This window comes from Engystomops pustulosus, chromosome 6 (genome assembly GCF_040894005.1).
Source record: "Engystomops pustulosus chromosome 6, aEngPut4.maternal, whole genome shotgun sequence".
NCBI lineage: Eukaryota > Metazoa > Chordata > Amphibia > Anura > Leptodactylidae > Engystomops > Engystomops pustulosus.
This window is the reverse complement of record NC_092416.1, coordinates 112779299-112796759: the sequence shown is the minus strand read 5'-3', so window position 1 is coordinate 112796759 and position 17461 is coordinate 112779299. Positions and strand designations below refer to the sequence as shown.

At 39.6% G+C, this 17461-nt stretch overlaps 1 protein-coding gene across 2 annotated transcripts in view; it reads right to left on the bottom strand.

Annotated features, from left to right (window-relative positions):
- Positions 1-378: 378 nt before the first annotated feature.
- Positions 379-17461, bottom strand: part of SPATA2 (spermatogenesis associated 2) — a 43602-nt gene continuing 26519 nt past the window's right edge. For both annotated transcript variants that reach the window (XM_072110617.1, XM_072110618.1), the window contains exons 2-3: positions 9329-9757; positions 379-6994 (exon numbers count right to left, since the gene is read on the bottom strand). In XM_072110617.1, coding sequence (XP_071966718.1) covers positions 5762-6994; positions 9329-9646 — 1551 coding nt within the window. In that variant the 5' untranslated portion in view covers positions 9647-9757 and the 3' untranslated portion in view covers positions 379-5761. The remainder of the gene's footprint in view (positions 6995-9328; positions 9758-17461) is intronic.

The following is a 17461-nucleotide window of genomic DNA, read 5'->3' as shown; positions in this document are numbered from 1 at the left end:
GCAAGATGCCACTTTTTGTGGGGCAAGTTGAAATTTTCATTGTTACCATTTTAATTTACTGTATAAATTTAAAAAAGGGGGCATAATGGACTTTTTCTGTGTTCACCATATAAGATAATCACTTCAAGATCCACATCTTGGGAATGAGAGGCTCCTAGTTTTCAACACGATCCATTGGCGGCCAAAATAGGGGCCAGGAAAACCTGAAGGCTGAAAACAGACCAGTGATAAACGGTTGAAAGTCTGAGGGGAGGGAGGGGATGAAGGGGCACTTGTCTTCTGTGATTAGGACTGCCCATATTAAAATTGCATTATACAATCATCTGAAAATCTCTATAGTAACTTTTTCAGCGTCACACAGTAACAACAAACTGCAAATATGTTAAAAAATAATTTATATGACAGATTGTGAATTTCACATCTTATGGCTCCATGTTAAACATATGACATCAGATTGTGTTAGTTGCGTGTTAGACACTGAAATAAAGCCCAAAACACCCAGATCTTTAAGATTATATTTTCAATCTTTACAGCCATCACAGCAAACCCATACAACAGATATTCACAAAAATAGCATTAATATAACTCGCAATTCAACACAGGTCATATGACTAGTCATTTGTATGGCACTAAATACGCACAGGACTCACACGCTGCCCTAGATGTGATCACCGGAGAGGATACGTGGCATTGCAGGCTCCGCTATATAGTGCTGGAATTTTTTTTTGAGGTGGAAAACGCTGGCCTTGCCTCTGAAAGACCGGCAAGAGGCTGCTAGAAGTAACATCACGTGATCGGTGCTGTACAGGTTATAAATGTCCAGTTCTAACTAAAATTACATATTCCTTTATATACACATTACATATATACATCTAATAAGAGCCATTTGGTATTCACATTATAAATTTACACGGGTGGAAGTAACAGGGAGGTTCATCCACTGCTGGTTTACAGTCATTTGCACACACTGTAATTTTGTGGCTAAAAGGAAAAATACGACTACAAGTGTGAGGTCCTTAAGTGGAAATAAAGCAGAGAGCAAGATACCACAAAATATTGGTATATGCTTGGTTTCGTGTTAATAGTTCAGGCTTACACAATTGATGGTATTTGTTACTAGTGTACTAGTATTTCAGTTAAGTGCTTGAAGGCTAGACCTCATAAGTAATGTGTGGCTACTATTTCTTAGGACTGCCAATCCAGATATAATTTTCACAAACCTTCAGCTACAATTGTCAGGCCAGTGTCTGTGTTAAAGCTGTGTTAAATCTTTAAAAAAAGGAGTTTTCAAACAACAAAAGCAGAAATCTTGAAATGGTGAAGAAGTGAAAAATGATAGCAGAAAGCTTCAGAAATGTAAGCATGTAATTCTACAGCCAAGGAAAAAAAGAAAAAAACCCCACATACACACCACAATGTTGTCTCCAGCTCCCAAACACAAGTACATTTATATTTTAATAGAGTTTTACCATTTCCGTTTCCCATCTGACTTTAGAAAGAACCTATTTAAAAATTGAGACTCTAACCATATTAATACAACGGCCTCACCGCCTTCCAAGTAAATATGGGCAAGTAGTGTAGATAGCAACTGGTGTGATGACAATGCAGATCAGAATGAGCAGATATTCTATCTACATGAAGATCACAGTAACTAATAGTTAAAAGCTAGAAAATGGACATGGATATTATTATTGCTGCAGTTCTCGGACACGGCTCCGCTCCTACATTTTTAAATGGTGGCTCTAGAAAAAGGCTATGAAACATGAGACATGAGTTTTTAAGTCTAGAAGTATTATCTGCAAAGCGTTCTTACAGAGAAAAAAGTCTGCATGACCTTTTAACGCTTGCTAGATCTTTAATAGACCGAGTTATCTGGATTATGGTGTGAAACTTCCTGACCTGTCCATCCTTAGTAAATCAATTCACTGGTGTGCATACACGGCACATACAGTGGTGCAGGCACCGTACCGTTCCGTACACATGCGGCACCGTACCGTTCCGTACCCGGGAAAAAGATAGGACCTGTCCTATCTTTTCCCGTAATACGGCGCCGTGCGACATAGGTTGCTATGGAGAGGGGCGGGGGTGAGCTGCGCTCACCTCCTCCTCCTCTCCCCGTACACTGCCGTTGCCCGCTACGGTACGGGCGGGCAACGGCAGTGTGAATATAGCCTTACACTGATAAATCTTACCAAGTTATTCATGAACCCCTTAAATACTTGGCCATTTTATAACTTCCTGACACTTTATTTTCAAATTTCTACTTCCTGTCCATTTTTTCAAATCTGCCCTGGTCATAAGAAGTGGTTATAACTTTGGAACACTTTAACATGTTCAGGTGATTGAAACAGTTTTGTTGCGACACACTGTACTTCATGTTAGTGGAAAAATTTTGGTGTTATGGTTTGTTTTTATTTATGAAAAAAATGGATATAAGACAAAATTCTACCTTTTCTGACACACCATCATAACACCAAAAAACCTTGATAAAGCAGACATTCAATAAAAGTTAGTTATGTGGACATGGTTTTTATGCATCTTCTCATTTTTGTAGAATGTTATGAGGCTTAGAACTTTAGGTGTGATTTATCACATTTTCATAAAAAATGCAGAAGCATACTTTTGAGGGACTTGCTCAGCTTTCGACATAAGTGAGACAACTTTTATATAATTTGTTAACCCTTTAATTGTTTCACAGGAGTTAAAACAAAATCAGGTGCAATTTTGAAAAGTAATTTTTTGGCCAAATAAACATATTTTCCAAAAATCTTAAACTTTGATACCCAATCTCTTCCATGTAAGCCATTACCCCATATGTGGGGGTAAACTGCTGTATGGGCACAAGCCATTGCATTGAAGGGAAGGAGTGCCATTTAGAGCAGATTTGCATTGTATAGCCATTAAAAAGTGACAATCTTTATTTTTTGGGTAATTTGGACATATAAGGGCTTGTGTTCTGCTAGATTAGATGCACTTTAAAAATACTTCATTTTAGTGGGTCATTCGCTTATTGCTGAGATTGTATTAACTCTTGAAGGTATGAAGGAAAATAAAATTTTGGTTTCAGTTTTTTTGGGCTGTTTACTGTAGCATAAAAATAATATTTCATCTTTATTCTATGGATCACATTACAGTGATACCTTTTTTATATAGGTTTTTTAAATATATTTTTTACAATTTTACCAAAGAAAAATTAATATAAAGAAAATGTCATACGTTTTAGTATCGCCTTCTTAACTTGAGTAAATTTTTTTGGTTTATAGAACTGGTTTAGGACTTTTTTTAATCACTTTTTAGTGAAGGAATTTGATGAAAAATTTAAATTGTCAGCAAGTTTTTGGGTCTTTTTTTTTTACAGCGTTCACCAAGCAAATCCAATAATGTTTCCAATTTTTTTGTATACATTGTGAGGGAGGGGGCAATCCTAATATGTGAGTTTGATTTGTGATTTTGTACTTTTGGAACTTTATAAGATGTGTATGGGAAATGGGGGTGTTTAGGTGACTTTAACTTTATTTAATTACTTATTTTTATTAAAAAAAAAAAAGAAAAAAAAAAGATGTGTTAACTCAAACTCCTGGGCGGTCATCAGAGGATTGACTCCCTAATACAAGCGGTGGTCATAGTGTGTAAAGGGTTAACAGCCAGGATTGGAGGAATCTCTGATTGTGGGTATCAGCTTCAACATACAGCTGACACCTGTTGTTCAGGCATCGTCTACGCTTGTAAGCCAGCGCCAGAATCAAGACGTAATAGTACAGCATAGGTCGGGAAATTACCTTGGCCTGTGAAGTACTGTAACAAAATAAAAAGGGATTTTGCCTAGTGTTAATGTTACCCCCTATCCACAGGATGTGCAACGACAGTTGGATCTGTGGGGGTTCCACTGCTGGGAACCACACCATTCACTGTCCAAGGGTGTGCCAAAGACAGTAGAGTGCTGTACTTGGTATAACTTCTTTAATACAGTATTTAAAAAAAAAAAAAAAAACGTTATTCAACTTTACACGTGTCACCGTACCATGGCATCCACAGGAAAGATACAGAGTATGCTCCATCTTTTCCTGTCTTTACAGCCTTCCACGTCTCCAGCCAAAGGTGAGCTATGTCTGGGTCCTAGGGGAAGTTCGTGTGAAAGTAGCCTAATACCAAATACATTTGTGCAAACAATTAAACTATCATTTTTATGGTTGTTAATTTTGCCAAAGTTTGGAGTTGCAAAGAATGAAGACAATTTAGGCTAAACTAGGGTCCCCACAATTCAGTCATCAGAATGGGTCCTATCTCAAATCACCAGAATTCCGCCTTTAAACATTCTATTTGTATCTTGCAAATTCCTCATAATTTCACCTCAGCTAAATATGTCACAAAAAATGTGAGAATGAAAAGGTCAGATTACTCAAGTACTTATGACATTGTTTTTAGTTCCACATTCTGTGCTTTTTAAATTACCTATTTTAAACCTACAGGTCATAAAGATGTCTGCCTGCAGGAACACATTGAACCGCTTTTAAAGAGGGGCAGCTAAGTGCAATGGCAAATAAGTCTCAATCCACTTTTATTTAAGGGGCACCACAGTGGCCTAGTGGTTAGCATTACAGCCGTGCAGAGCTGGGGACCTGGATTAAAGTCCCAGTGTCAACATCTGCAAAGAGTATGTATGTTCTCTCCGTGTTTGCATGGGTTTCCTTAGTTTCCTCCCACACGCCAAAACATACTGGTAGGTTGATTAGATTGTGAGCCCATTGGAGACAGGGACCGATTTGGCAAGCTCTGTGCAGCTCTGCGTAATCTGTGTGCGCTATATAAAGGATTTATTATTAAATTACTTTTAGTAGATCGCAAAATTTTTTTAGTGAAATTTTTGCCAAATTATTTCATACTGGAAACAGTATGAATGTAACCATTATATAGAATAATCTGAAAATCAATACTGAGCAGCCTTTACAGGAATGCAACAAACTTCCTGCACTTGCGGGGAAAAATATATATAAAGACACACTAGAAACCTAACTTTGCCTACAGTATACACAGTAAAACTATAGATTGGTGGACAGGTCACAACCTTCTCAAGAACTTTAAGACAACAGTCAACACTGAATCTTTGTCAGGGTCACTGCATGCAAACCAGAAATGAACTACTAAGTAAAATAAATGAATCCAAAATACCTTTTGCAATACCGATTGAATGATTCAAATAAAAATAAAAAATTACTTTCTATTCTTAATGAAGATAATCAGCGTGACTTTCAAAAATTATATCTGCAAAATAATTTTTAACTTAAAATTTATCATTTCACACAATGTTCTTACCTAACAAATCCTCAGAAGTCCTCACTTGCTATAGAAATTAATTTTTGAGGTGGTGGTGTGAGGGGATTGGGGATGCGCAGGGGGTAAGCACTTTTCTTTTAATAAGTTCAACCAGCAAACTTCTATTCTTACACTTCAAACCATACAATGGCTTTTTATATATACAGATATCAATCTTCTAAAGATATTTTATCTCCTGCTTTTAAAGGATTTTAATTTAAATAGCAAGCCTAAGGATTTATTGCACCGTGTTTTAGCAGCAAGGTTTGTATGTAACCACAACACACTGACTGGGATCTCCTCCCTGAACTTTTTGTGTAACTTCTGTTCTAGTGGTCAGTGGGGTATTCCAGTTCAGAGGTCCAGTCCATTAGCCCTTTTTTCAAAGGAAAGGAAGGGGGTTGAAAATAAACCAAAAAAAAAAAAATTAAATGGAAAAAAAAAATATTTATCTGTACACAAGGTGGGACAGCTGAGAGGATTTATAGTTTAGCTGATTGTTTGATGCAAACCTGTGATACTCGCTTTTTCTGCAACAATGTTCATGGGAGTAAGCAAGAATGCAAGCATCGCATGAGACTTTGGAACAAACTGTGCAGGTGTTGGAAGCTCCAGCCCGGTTGCAAAAGCCACAACGCATAGTGGTGGAAGGCTTCATTTTAGCGTTCTGCTGAGACACACGTTCTTGGCATGATGATGTCCCATATGAAACCTTCTCTCTCAGTACTGAGCTGGAGGAGTAGCTGTCATTCTGTATAGTAGTCTTGATTGACATGTTGTTCTGTTTGTGCAAAGGTCCGTCGGGTCTGTAAATGAGCATACTATCACACTTTTGGCATATGGGACCAGCAGACAATACACCGCAGTTTTGGCACTTCATGTATACAGTCTCTTTGGCTACATGCGAACGCTTGTGATGAGATGGGTTTATCTTGTTTTCAAACAGCCAAGAATCAGGCTTTACCAGCTCCTGCCTCTTTAGATTAAGTAACCTGGAATCCATGTCTGTATACAAGTCTACATCATCTTCGTTGGGAAAGTAGCCGTAAGTAGAACTTCCTCGCAAGAGACCATTTGGGTTGGAGGGAAGGTTTAAAAATTCATCAGAGCAGCCATGCAGAGAGTGTGGGGGGCGTATGATTTCGTCTTTAAGGTCGTCTTCAGTGTCAACCAAGATGGGCTCCTTACGCAGACTCAGGGATGCAGTAAGTGGCGGTTTGTTCCTACTGTCCCAGTAGCTGTCATAGGCGTCAACAGACTTGGATGGTTTTGTTACCTTCTGCTTAAAATAATCCTTGGAAGGAGCTCTCTCACTGGCAGACTTCTGCAGAACCATTCTTGCCATTGTTATGTTTAAAGATTCTTTACATTCCACGCGTCTTTTCATTTCATCTGTGCAACCCCTGACATCTTCATTGCTGTTCTTACGCTCGTTGACCACATCCACTTCTAAGTAGCCTTTGTCCTTTACCTGCAAGTAGATTTCCAGTAGCAGTTCACATTCCACTCTGGCTAGAAAAAGTTCAAAGGAGACTCTCTTGACTTGTGTGGTGTCCACATGATCTTTTAGCCTGTAGACTGTGCCTTGCTCTTGTATATAACCCATGTGGTTCAAAATGTGCCTGATGTCCTCATCAAACAAAGCGGCTCTGACATAATAGACAAAAGGCCCAGTGTAAGTCTAGAGAGGAAAGAAAAAAACAAAAAAAATCTAAGTGATGAAACGACAACAAAGCGAGTGACATGCACCACTAAAAAATATTCAAGGATAACTATTAAAATTTATCAAGCAATCTATCATGGTGTCACAAGTAGAAATACAGCAGCACAGGATTGCAGTGTGAACAATGAGAGGTCTTTATTCACTCAAATGCAAAATACAGCTCAGAAGTAGAGCTGCAATTGGTATACAGTCTTTTGCATTTGAGTGAATAAAGACACCTCATTTTTCACAATGTAAACCTGTGCTGTGCTTTTTCCACTTGTGATTCTTGACTGCTGGATCCTTACATACGAGTCTATGAAGAGGGGAGGAGGGTAAAGAGTGGGTAAAGTGAGAAAGTATGATGAGACAAAGAAAACAATCCCTCTTTTTGCTACCTTGAAAAGCAGCCCTTTTAACCCCCATAACACATTTGGACATACATGTACGTCGGGAAATGCGGTCTATTGCTGCATCCCGGCGTACATTTAGGTCTTAGCGATCGCCCAGAATCAGAAGCTGAGCCCATGCATTCGCTGCAGGAGCCCCACTGTGTGTGACAGCCGGGCTCCTGCAGTAACGGCTGGGATTGCAATACTCACAATCCCGTCTGATTAACCCTATTGACGCCGCGGGCATGGAGACCACAATGTCTATGGGGCAGTGACGGGTACCTGGGGGCTGCCTTCAGTAGATGCCTGTTAGATCGTGCTTTTACATCCATTCTGATAGAAAAATAGGATAAAAAGAGATAAATTCCGACATTAACCCCTTAAGGACCAGGCCCTTTTTCGTTTTTGCATTTTTATTTTTCACTCCCCACCTTCAAAAATCTATAACTTTTTTATTTTTCCATGTACAGAGCTGTGTGATGTCTTATTTTCTGCGTAACAAATTGCACTTCGTAGTGATGGTATTAAATATTCCATGCCATGTACTGGGAAGCGGAAAAAAAATTCTAAATGCAGTGAAAATGATGAAAAAACACATTTGCGCCATTTCTTGTAGGCTTGGTTTGTACAGCTTTCACTGTGCGCCCCAAATGACATGTCTACTTCATTCATTGGGTCAATACGACCGCGGCGATACCAAATTTGTATAGGTTTTATAATGTTTTCATACATTTACAAAAATTAAAACCTCCTGTAGAGAAAAAAAATTCTTCATTTTACAGTGTTCTTGCGCTAATAACTTTTTCATACTTTAGTGTACAGAGCTGCGACTTCTGATGACGTTTTCAACGCTTATATTTTTAGGACTGTGCGACCTTTTGATCACTTTTTATAGAATTTTTTCTATTTTTCAAAATGGCAAAAAAATGCAATTTGCGACTTCGGGCGCTATTTTCCGCTGCGGGGTAAAACGCAGTGAAAAACGGTTATTATATGGCAGTATATGGGGATTTTGCACACCATCTATTTCAATGTGCAGATCGCACATTGTAATAGATGGCCTAAAACATGATAGCCTCGGATCATTGTGTGATCCGAGGCTGTCATGGCAACGGATCGCCGCTCCCCGATGACGTCACGGGGAGTGGCGATCGGAGCCAAGATGGTGGCGCCCATGCGCCGCCGGCTCGTTAATGCCGCCGGCAGCTTTGCCGGCGGCAATCAAAGGGTTAACACCCGGGATCGGTGCAAGCACCGATCGCGGGTGTTAGCGACGGGCATTTGCTTCATCATGAAGCAAATGCCCGGTGAGTATGAAGAGGGCTCAGCCCGTGAGCCCTCTTCATACTCCCCCATGCGCAGCAAGACGTAAGGGTACGTCTTATTGCGCTATGGGGTTAAAAAACCACAGCTTGTCCTGCAAAAAAGAAGTCCCAAACGGCTTTGTAAACGACAAAAAAAATAAAATAAAAGGTTATGCTTTGTGATTATGTAATCGTCGTAATTATGGTGACGTATAGAATAAACAGAAAATATTTTTATGGTACGGTGAACTGCCAAACAAAAAAACAGCTAAAAACCCTAAACCAAAATTAATGATTTTATCCCAGCCAAGAAAGAGTTATTAAAATCCCATACCTGAAACATTGATCTCATCCCTAAAAAATAAGCCCCTATATGTCCACATTATAAGAAAAAAAATATATATATATAGGCATGCAGTGATTTCATGTGATCAGATACATACATGAGGTCCATTATGCAAATGTTAAATGGCTAAAAACTGTATTACTCTCCATGTACACACTCCAAAGCTGACATAGTAATGGAAAGGGACTACAAAACAATACAGTAATGCCATTCAACATTCGTGGAGAAATAAGTGAAAACCCATGAGGATGGCAATTTGTGGTTTTCTTACCTTAATATTTTTGTACTCTTTCTTCCAGGGGTAAAGAAAGAGGTTGATGCCAATTGTCTCCAACATAGCTGCTGCGTTATGGAGTGAGCGCAAATTGGATGTTCGCAGGGTTTTAAGTGAGTTTTCACAGACTTCATAGAACCTAATCAACCTGAATCTATAAATGGGATCAATTTTCGGCAGGCTGAGTAAGGCCGAGGCAGCGGTGCGGAGGTACTCATCACTGATGGCACGCTGCTTACTATCCGAAGCTTCCAGTTTGGATTCGTGGAACTGCACATACTTTCTGAAGAGGTCTTCCTTGTACTTTGTATCCATTGAAATATGATTCTTGTTGCAGATCTGCAGTTACCTCACCCAATCCATGGCTTTTCTGTGGCATCAGGATTCATGAGGCGATGTTTAGTCATTCTGCTGAACATGAGGACTCTGCAAGAAGAGGAAAATTATTAGCATCATCATATATATCTAAAATTGGAAAAGGTCAAAAGTCCAACCTTTTAATAATTAAAATGTTTTTGCCCATTTCCTGTGATATTTATACTCACCAGAAAGACCTTGCAAACCCTCTATGAGTTCTAATTAAAATATTAAAAAGAAGGGGGCCCAATACTGACATCTGTGACACCACTCTGGTAACCTCAACCCAATCTGACAATGTGCCATTAATGATAACCCTCAGTTTTTTGTCACTAAGCCAATTGCTTACCCAAATACACAGATTTCCCCTAGTCCCAGCAGACTCATTTCATGTACCTATCAAAATGTGGTTTAAATTAACCAATTAGCTTAATTTTAAAAGTTGATTTTAGAAGGAAAGAGGCTAAGGATAACGAATAAGATTACCAGTGTCACAGTGCCTGGATCTATGAGCATTTCCGTTAGTCTCTACTTTAATCTCTTTGTAAAGGTTAAATGAAGTGGGAGATTTGTAAGTTAAGGCTCAGCCTCTTTTTGTAAACTGGCATGTGTCGCTTTATTTGGTTATTACTTTTGAACACTAAGGGCTTTTTCACATTGGTGAAATGGTTCGGTTAATTCCATGGATGGCTCTCAAAGCAATTTTAAATGGCTGTTTTCACATACGCTTATTTTTTCACTTATCCGTTACCTGTGGAAAAATTACGAAACGTTTTATCACAGAAGGCAACAGAAGTCTACGGGTCTGCAAAAAAAATAAAAAAAATGATGACAGGTCAGTTTTTCTCACTGATAAAGCCGAGAAACCAGGTGTTCGTTTTGCTTCTGTTTTGTTTCCGTGCCCACAAAAAAAAAAAAGTTTAACAGGAAAACAACATGCTGCGGAAGTGCAGCATTAACCCCAATGTGAAACTAACCCAACTTACTAAAATTATGCTGGTTCATTTTGGCTAATATGTTTTGCATTTATTTATTTAAAAAAATGCTAAATCAAATCTTGAATTATCTGCTTCTGTGGCTGATAGTAAGTAACGAATTTGGGTGGTAATACTAACATTTCCCAACTCAACTTCTCATCAAGTTTTCATCATTTCTAAAATATCCTTTTATTCTAATGCAACGTTCTAATGCTCTTTCTAACAGTTTTTCCAAAATTTCTAAAATGCAATTTGAGTAATTTTTTTTATAATATAAATTACTAGAATTCCCCTATGAATCACCCCATTTTAAAAAGTACAACCGTCAAACTATTAAAAAAAAATAGAAACTTGCAACATTTGCAAAATAAAACCAAATGTGGGGGAAAATCTTTTGTTTTTGCATCAGCGTCTTCCAAGTGTCATAATTTTTATTTTTTTTCTGGCGGAGTTGGTTTATGGCTTGATTTTTGCAGGATATGTTTTACTTTGCAACAGCATCATTCTGGAGTTTATATGTTTTAAAAGAACTTTTTATTGCATTTTATGTGCGGGGTTGTTTTGCAATTTTAACTTTTTTGACATATGTCATTTAACATGCAAATGGAGACCATGGGAATTTAAATTTATCAAAAAAATTTTTATTTAATTTTAACCCCTTAATGACCGTCATATCGGCTTTTTACGGCGGTCATTAAGGGTACTTCTTCTGACGCGTACGCCTTTCTACGGCGGCGCGTCAGAAGATGATTTCGGGACATCGGGTCAGTATAGTGCCGGTGTCGGGCTGTGATATCACAGCCCAGACCCGGCACTAACACCTGGGATCGGAAAAACTCCGATCCCGGGTGTTTAACCCCTTACACGCCCCGGTCAAGCATGACCGCGGCGTGCAACTGTGTCCCCCGTGGATCGAACCCCCCCGGTGTGCTTACCGGGGGATACGATCCCTCCTGCTGCTGCCCCGGGTCCCGACGAGTGACCCGAGGATGCAGGCTTCTCTCCCCGCCGGGTTCTGCCTTCCTGGCAGGACCCGGCTGTAAGTAACTGAGCATGCGCGGCATGCTCAGTTACTTACACTATACACTGCAATACAAGTGTATTGCAGTGTAAAGGCTTGAATAAGCGATCGGATGATCGCTTATTCAAGCCAAGAAGTAGAAAATGTAAAAAAGTAAAAAAATAAATATTAAATCTTTTTATAATATAATTAAATAAAATAAAAGTCCCATAATCTCCCCAGTAACACATAAAATGCAAATAAAGTAAATAAAATACAAAAACACGTACATATTTGGTATCACCGCGTCCGTATTAATCTGTACAATAAATCTAAATCAATATTGAACCCGCTCGGTGAACTACGTAAAAAAAAAAAACTTGAAAAACTTCCCATAATATACAATTTTTCAAACATCATCTCAAAAAATGTTCTAAAAAGTGATGAAAAAAGTTACGTTCCCTAATATGATACGACTGAAAAGAACAACTGTTTTCGCAAAAAATTAGCCCTCAACCAGATCTGACAACAGAAAAATACAGAAGTTATGGCCCTGAAAAGTTGTCAATAGTAAAAACAATGCGATTTTCTCCAATATTGTTTTTGCTCAGGAAAATTGAGCAAAAATAAGAAAAACTATATAAATGAGGTAACACCGCAATCGTAGTGAACCAGAGAATAAAGATAAAATATTATATTTACATTACGGTGAGCGGGGGGAAAAAAAAATGCTAACAATCCAAAATAAAAATTGATGATTTGGTTTGTGTCCCCCTTGAAATAGTTAATAAAATCTCATGAATAAGCTTTAGACTCCCAAAATGAATTATCTATACATTGTATCTCATCCCATAAAAAATAAAGCCCTCATATGTTCGAATTACCATTCATTCTATACTCGGCCGTGAGCCCGTACAGAAGTTTACCACCATATATGTGGTATCAGTAAACTCGGGAGGAATTGGGCATCAAGCATTGCAGTGCGTTTCATCATTTAATTTATTCTGAAAATGTCAGTTTTGGCCTAAATGAATGTATTTTCCCAAAAAATTCTATAGTTTCTAAATCGCAAGTCCATATTTTTTAACCCATGTGAAACACTTAAAGGGTTAATAGACTTAATAGAAGTTGTTTTACATATGTTGAGGGGTGAACTTTCTATAGTGGGGTAATTTATGGGGTTTTACAATTATTTAGGCCTTACAAAGTCACTTGAAAGCTGAGTTGTCCCTCAAAATGGAGTTTTGGCAATTTTGGCAAAAATCTCACCTAAAGTTCTGCGCCTCATAACATCCTAGAAAAATGACTGGAAGCATAAAATATCATCTCAACATAAAGCAGATATTCTGTAAATGTTAATTATCAAACTTTTTGGGTAGTTTTACATCTTGTCTGGAAACTAGAACATTTCAAACCTGGAAAATGAAGAATTTTTACAAACTTTTGCCAAATTTTCACTTTCTTTCAGAACGAAACGCAAAACTTATCACTTAAATTTTATAACTAACCCGAAGTACAATGTTTCACGAGAAAACATTCTCAAAATCACCCGGATATGTTAAAGCGTTCCTAAGTTATAACCAATTATCGTGAGACATGTCAGATTTGAAAAATCGAGTTTGGTCATTGAGCTAAAAACTAGTGTCGGAGATAAGGGGTTAAATTCTTTTCATGTCCCACGGTGTAACGATCATCTGATTGCCTTTTCATAATACCCTGCAATACTGTGGGGTAAATCCCTCAGAAGGCCATATAAATGCTGTGGTCACATTGACTGCAACATTTAAAAGGTAAAACACTCTTGATCACAGCTCACGACAAACACGGGTGTTACACTGGGGTGTCAGCTGAAATGGCATCAGCTCAGCGATGCATATTTCCGCAACCGAGTGTTAATCAGCAGAGCTCAGCGATGGATATATCCATTGCTGGGTGTAAAGTAGTTAGGTAGTCTGTTCAAAGAGTGAAACATATAGAATGCAGATAAAAGTGTCTCACAAATTTGAGTCAACAAATTTGTACAGCCCTCAAAAGCACAAACAATGAATATCAAGCCCAAAATTATCCATTTTTGTCTGGTAACATTATCACATCAAAGTATTATATGATCCACACCAAAATTAGCAGTAACGAAGTCACAATATCAAACACCAGTCATCTCAGCCCCACCCATAAACATACTATAGATTGACCAATAGAAGAAGTAAAGAAATGCACAAAACGGCTCACCGACGCATTTTTTATAAACAAAAATCAATTTTATTTAGACTCAGTCCAAAGACATACATTTCAAAACATTTAACCCCTTCCAGACATTTGACGTAATAGTACTGCATCGCGGGAGGTGCGTTCCCGCAAAATGCAGTACTATATTATGTCATGCTACGGAGCCGGCGCCAGAAGCTGCGGGTGTCAGCTATATATACAGTTAGGGCCAGAAATATTTGGACAGTGACACAATTTTCGCGAGTTGGGCTCTGCATGCCACCATATTGAATTTGAAATGAAACCTCTACAACTTAAATTAAGTGCAGATTGTAACGTTTAATTTGAAGGGTTGAACAAAAATATCTGATAGAAAATGTAGGAATTGTACACATTTCTTTACAAACACTCCACATTTTAGGAGCTCAAAAGTAATTGGACAAATAAACATAACCCAAACAAAATATTTTTATTTTCAATATTTTGTTGTGAATCCTTTGGAGGCAATCACTGCCTTAAGTCTGGAACCCATGGACATCACCAAACGCTGGGTTTCCTCCTTCTTAATGCTTTGCCAGGCCTTTACAGCCACGGCCTTCAGGTCTTGCTTGTTTGTGGGTCTTTCTGTCATAAGTCTGGATTTGAGCAAGTGAAATGCATGGGTTAAGATCTGGTGATTGACTTGGCCATTGCAGAATGTTCCACTTTTTTGCACTCATGAACTCCTGGGTAGCTTTGGCTGTATGCTTGGGGTCATTGTCCATCTGTACTATGAAGCGCTGTCCGATCAACTTTGCAGCATTTGGCTGAATCTGGGCTGAAAGTATATCCCGGTACACTTCAGAATTCATCCGTCTACTCTTGTTTGCTGTTATGTCATCAATAAATACAAGTGACCCAGTGCCATTGAAAGCCATGCATGCCCATGCCATCACGTTGCCTCCACCATGTTTTACAGAGGATGTGGTGTGCCTTGGATCATGTGCCGTTCCCTTTCTTCTCCAAACTTTCTTCTTCCCATCATTCTGGTACAGGTTGATCTTTGTCTCATCTGTCCATAGAATACTTTTCCAGAACTGAGCTGTCTTCTTGAGGTGTTTTCGGCAAATTTAACTCTGGCCTGTATTTTTGGAATTGATGAATGGTTTGCATCTAGATGTGAACCCTTTGTATTTACTTTCATGGAGTCTTCTCTTTACTGTCGACTTAGAGGCAGATACACCTACTTCACTGAGAGTGTTCTGGACTTCAGTTGATGTTGTGAACGGGTTCTTCTTCACCAAAGAAAGATCATCCACCACTGTTGTCATCTGTGGACACCCAGGCCTTTTTGAGTTCCCAAGCTCACCAGTCAATTCCTTTTTTCTCAGAATGTACCCGACTGTTGATTTAGCATGTCTGCTATATCTGTAATGGTTTTTTTTTTTTTTTTTCAGCCTCAGGATGTTCTGCTTCACCTCAATTGAGAGTTCCATAACCCACGTTGTCTGGTTACAGCAACAGCTTCCAAATGCAAAACCACACACCTGGAATCAACCCCAGACCTTTTAACTACTTCATTGATTACAGGTTAACGAGGGAGATGCCTTCAGAGTTAATTGCAGCCCTTAGAGTCCATTGTCCAATTACTTTTGGTCCCTTGAAAAAGAGGAGGCTATGCATTACAGAGCTATGATTCCTAAACCCTTTCTCCGATTTGGATGTGGAAACTCTCATATTGCAGCTGGGAGTGTGCACTTTCAGAACATATTATATATATAATTGTATTTCTGAACATGTTTTTGTAACCAGCTAAAATAACAAAACTTGTGTCACTGTCCAAATATTTCTGGCCCTAATGGTATTATAGCCGACACCTGCCTCTAACACCCGCGATCGGAGATTTTTTGTCCGATCGCGGGTGTTAACCCCTAACACGCTGCGGTCGCCCTGACCGCGGCGTGTTAGGGGGAATTTAAAGTGAATCGGACCGCCCCGCGGCGCTTACCGGGAGGGTTCGCTGTTCCGATCGCAGCCCCGGGACTGCCGGTGGAATCAATGTACAGGCAGTCCCCTACTGAAGAACACCTGACTTAGAGATTACCCCTAGTTACAAACAGACCTCTGGTAATCGGTAATTTACTGCACTTAAGGCTGGATTCACACTACCGTTGCCCGCTGTACCGTAGCACGGAGGGCACACAGCAGCGCACGGGGAGAGGAGGAGGGGGAGAGCGTTGCTGGGTACGGAGCGGCATCAAACCGCTCCCATAGGGCGCCGTGCGCCCATTGCTGTCAATGGGGGACATATATCGGCCGTACATACGTCGGCCGTATATACGTCCCCCATGCGTCAGTGTGAATGAGGCCTTAGGCCAGTGATGGCGAACCTTTTAGAGACCGAGCGCCCAAACTCCAAACCAAAGTCCATGTAATCATCACAAAGTGCCAACACGTCTATTTAGCCTAAAATCACAACATACCACTCTACAAGGGACATATAATACTGCTACATGATGATCATTACCAGTACAACAAGATAAATACCACCATACTGATAATAAACAGACCACTAAAGTCCAACATCACCAATTATATCACAAAGCAGGAGCAAATACAGCGGGGAACACTACCCCCCATCCAGTGAGGAACACTACCCCCCATCCTGGGGCAATATGAAAGACTTTTGAATTTGGCAGGGGATGTGTTGAGTAAAGTGTATGTTGTAGGGTGGAGGGTGGGTGCACTGAGCAGCAAATCTACATGGAATCAGGCAGGTGAATTTACCATCAAATCACCACACATATATATATATTATATATATATATATATATATATATACACACTCACCGGCCACTTTATTAGGTACACCTGTCCAACTGCTCGTTAACACTTAATTTCTAATCTGCCAATCACATGGCGACAACTCAGTGCATTTAGGCATGTAGACATGGTCAAGACAATCTCCTGCAGTTCAAACCGAGCATCAGTATGGGGAAGAAAGGTGATTTGAGTGCCTTTGAACGTGGCATGGTTGTTGGTGCCAGAAGGGCTGGTCTGAGTATTTCAGAAACTGCTGATCTACTGGGATTTTCACGCACAACCATCTCTAGGGTTTACTGAGAATGGTCTGAAAAAGAAAAACATCCAGTGAGTGGCAGTTCTGTGGGCGGAAATGCCATGTTGATGCCAGAGGTCAGAGGAGAATGGGCAGACTGGTTCGAGCTGAAAGGCAACAGTGACTCAAATCACCACCCGTTACAACCAAGGTAGGCAGAAGAGCATCTCTGAACGCACAGTACATCGAACGTTGAGGAAGATGGGCTACAGCAGCAGAAGACCACACCGGGTGCCACTCCTTTCAGCTAAGAACAGGAAACTGAGGCTACAATTTGCACAAGCTCATCGAAATTGGACAGTAGAAGATAGGAAAAACGGTGCCTGGTCTGATGAGTATCGATTTCTGCTGCGACATTCGGATGGTAGGGTCAGAATTTGGCGTCAACAACATGAAAGCATGGATCCATCCTGCCTTGTATCAACAGTTCAGGCTGGTGGTGGTGTCATGGTGTGGGGAATATTTTCTTGGCACTCTTTGGGCCCCTTGGTACC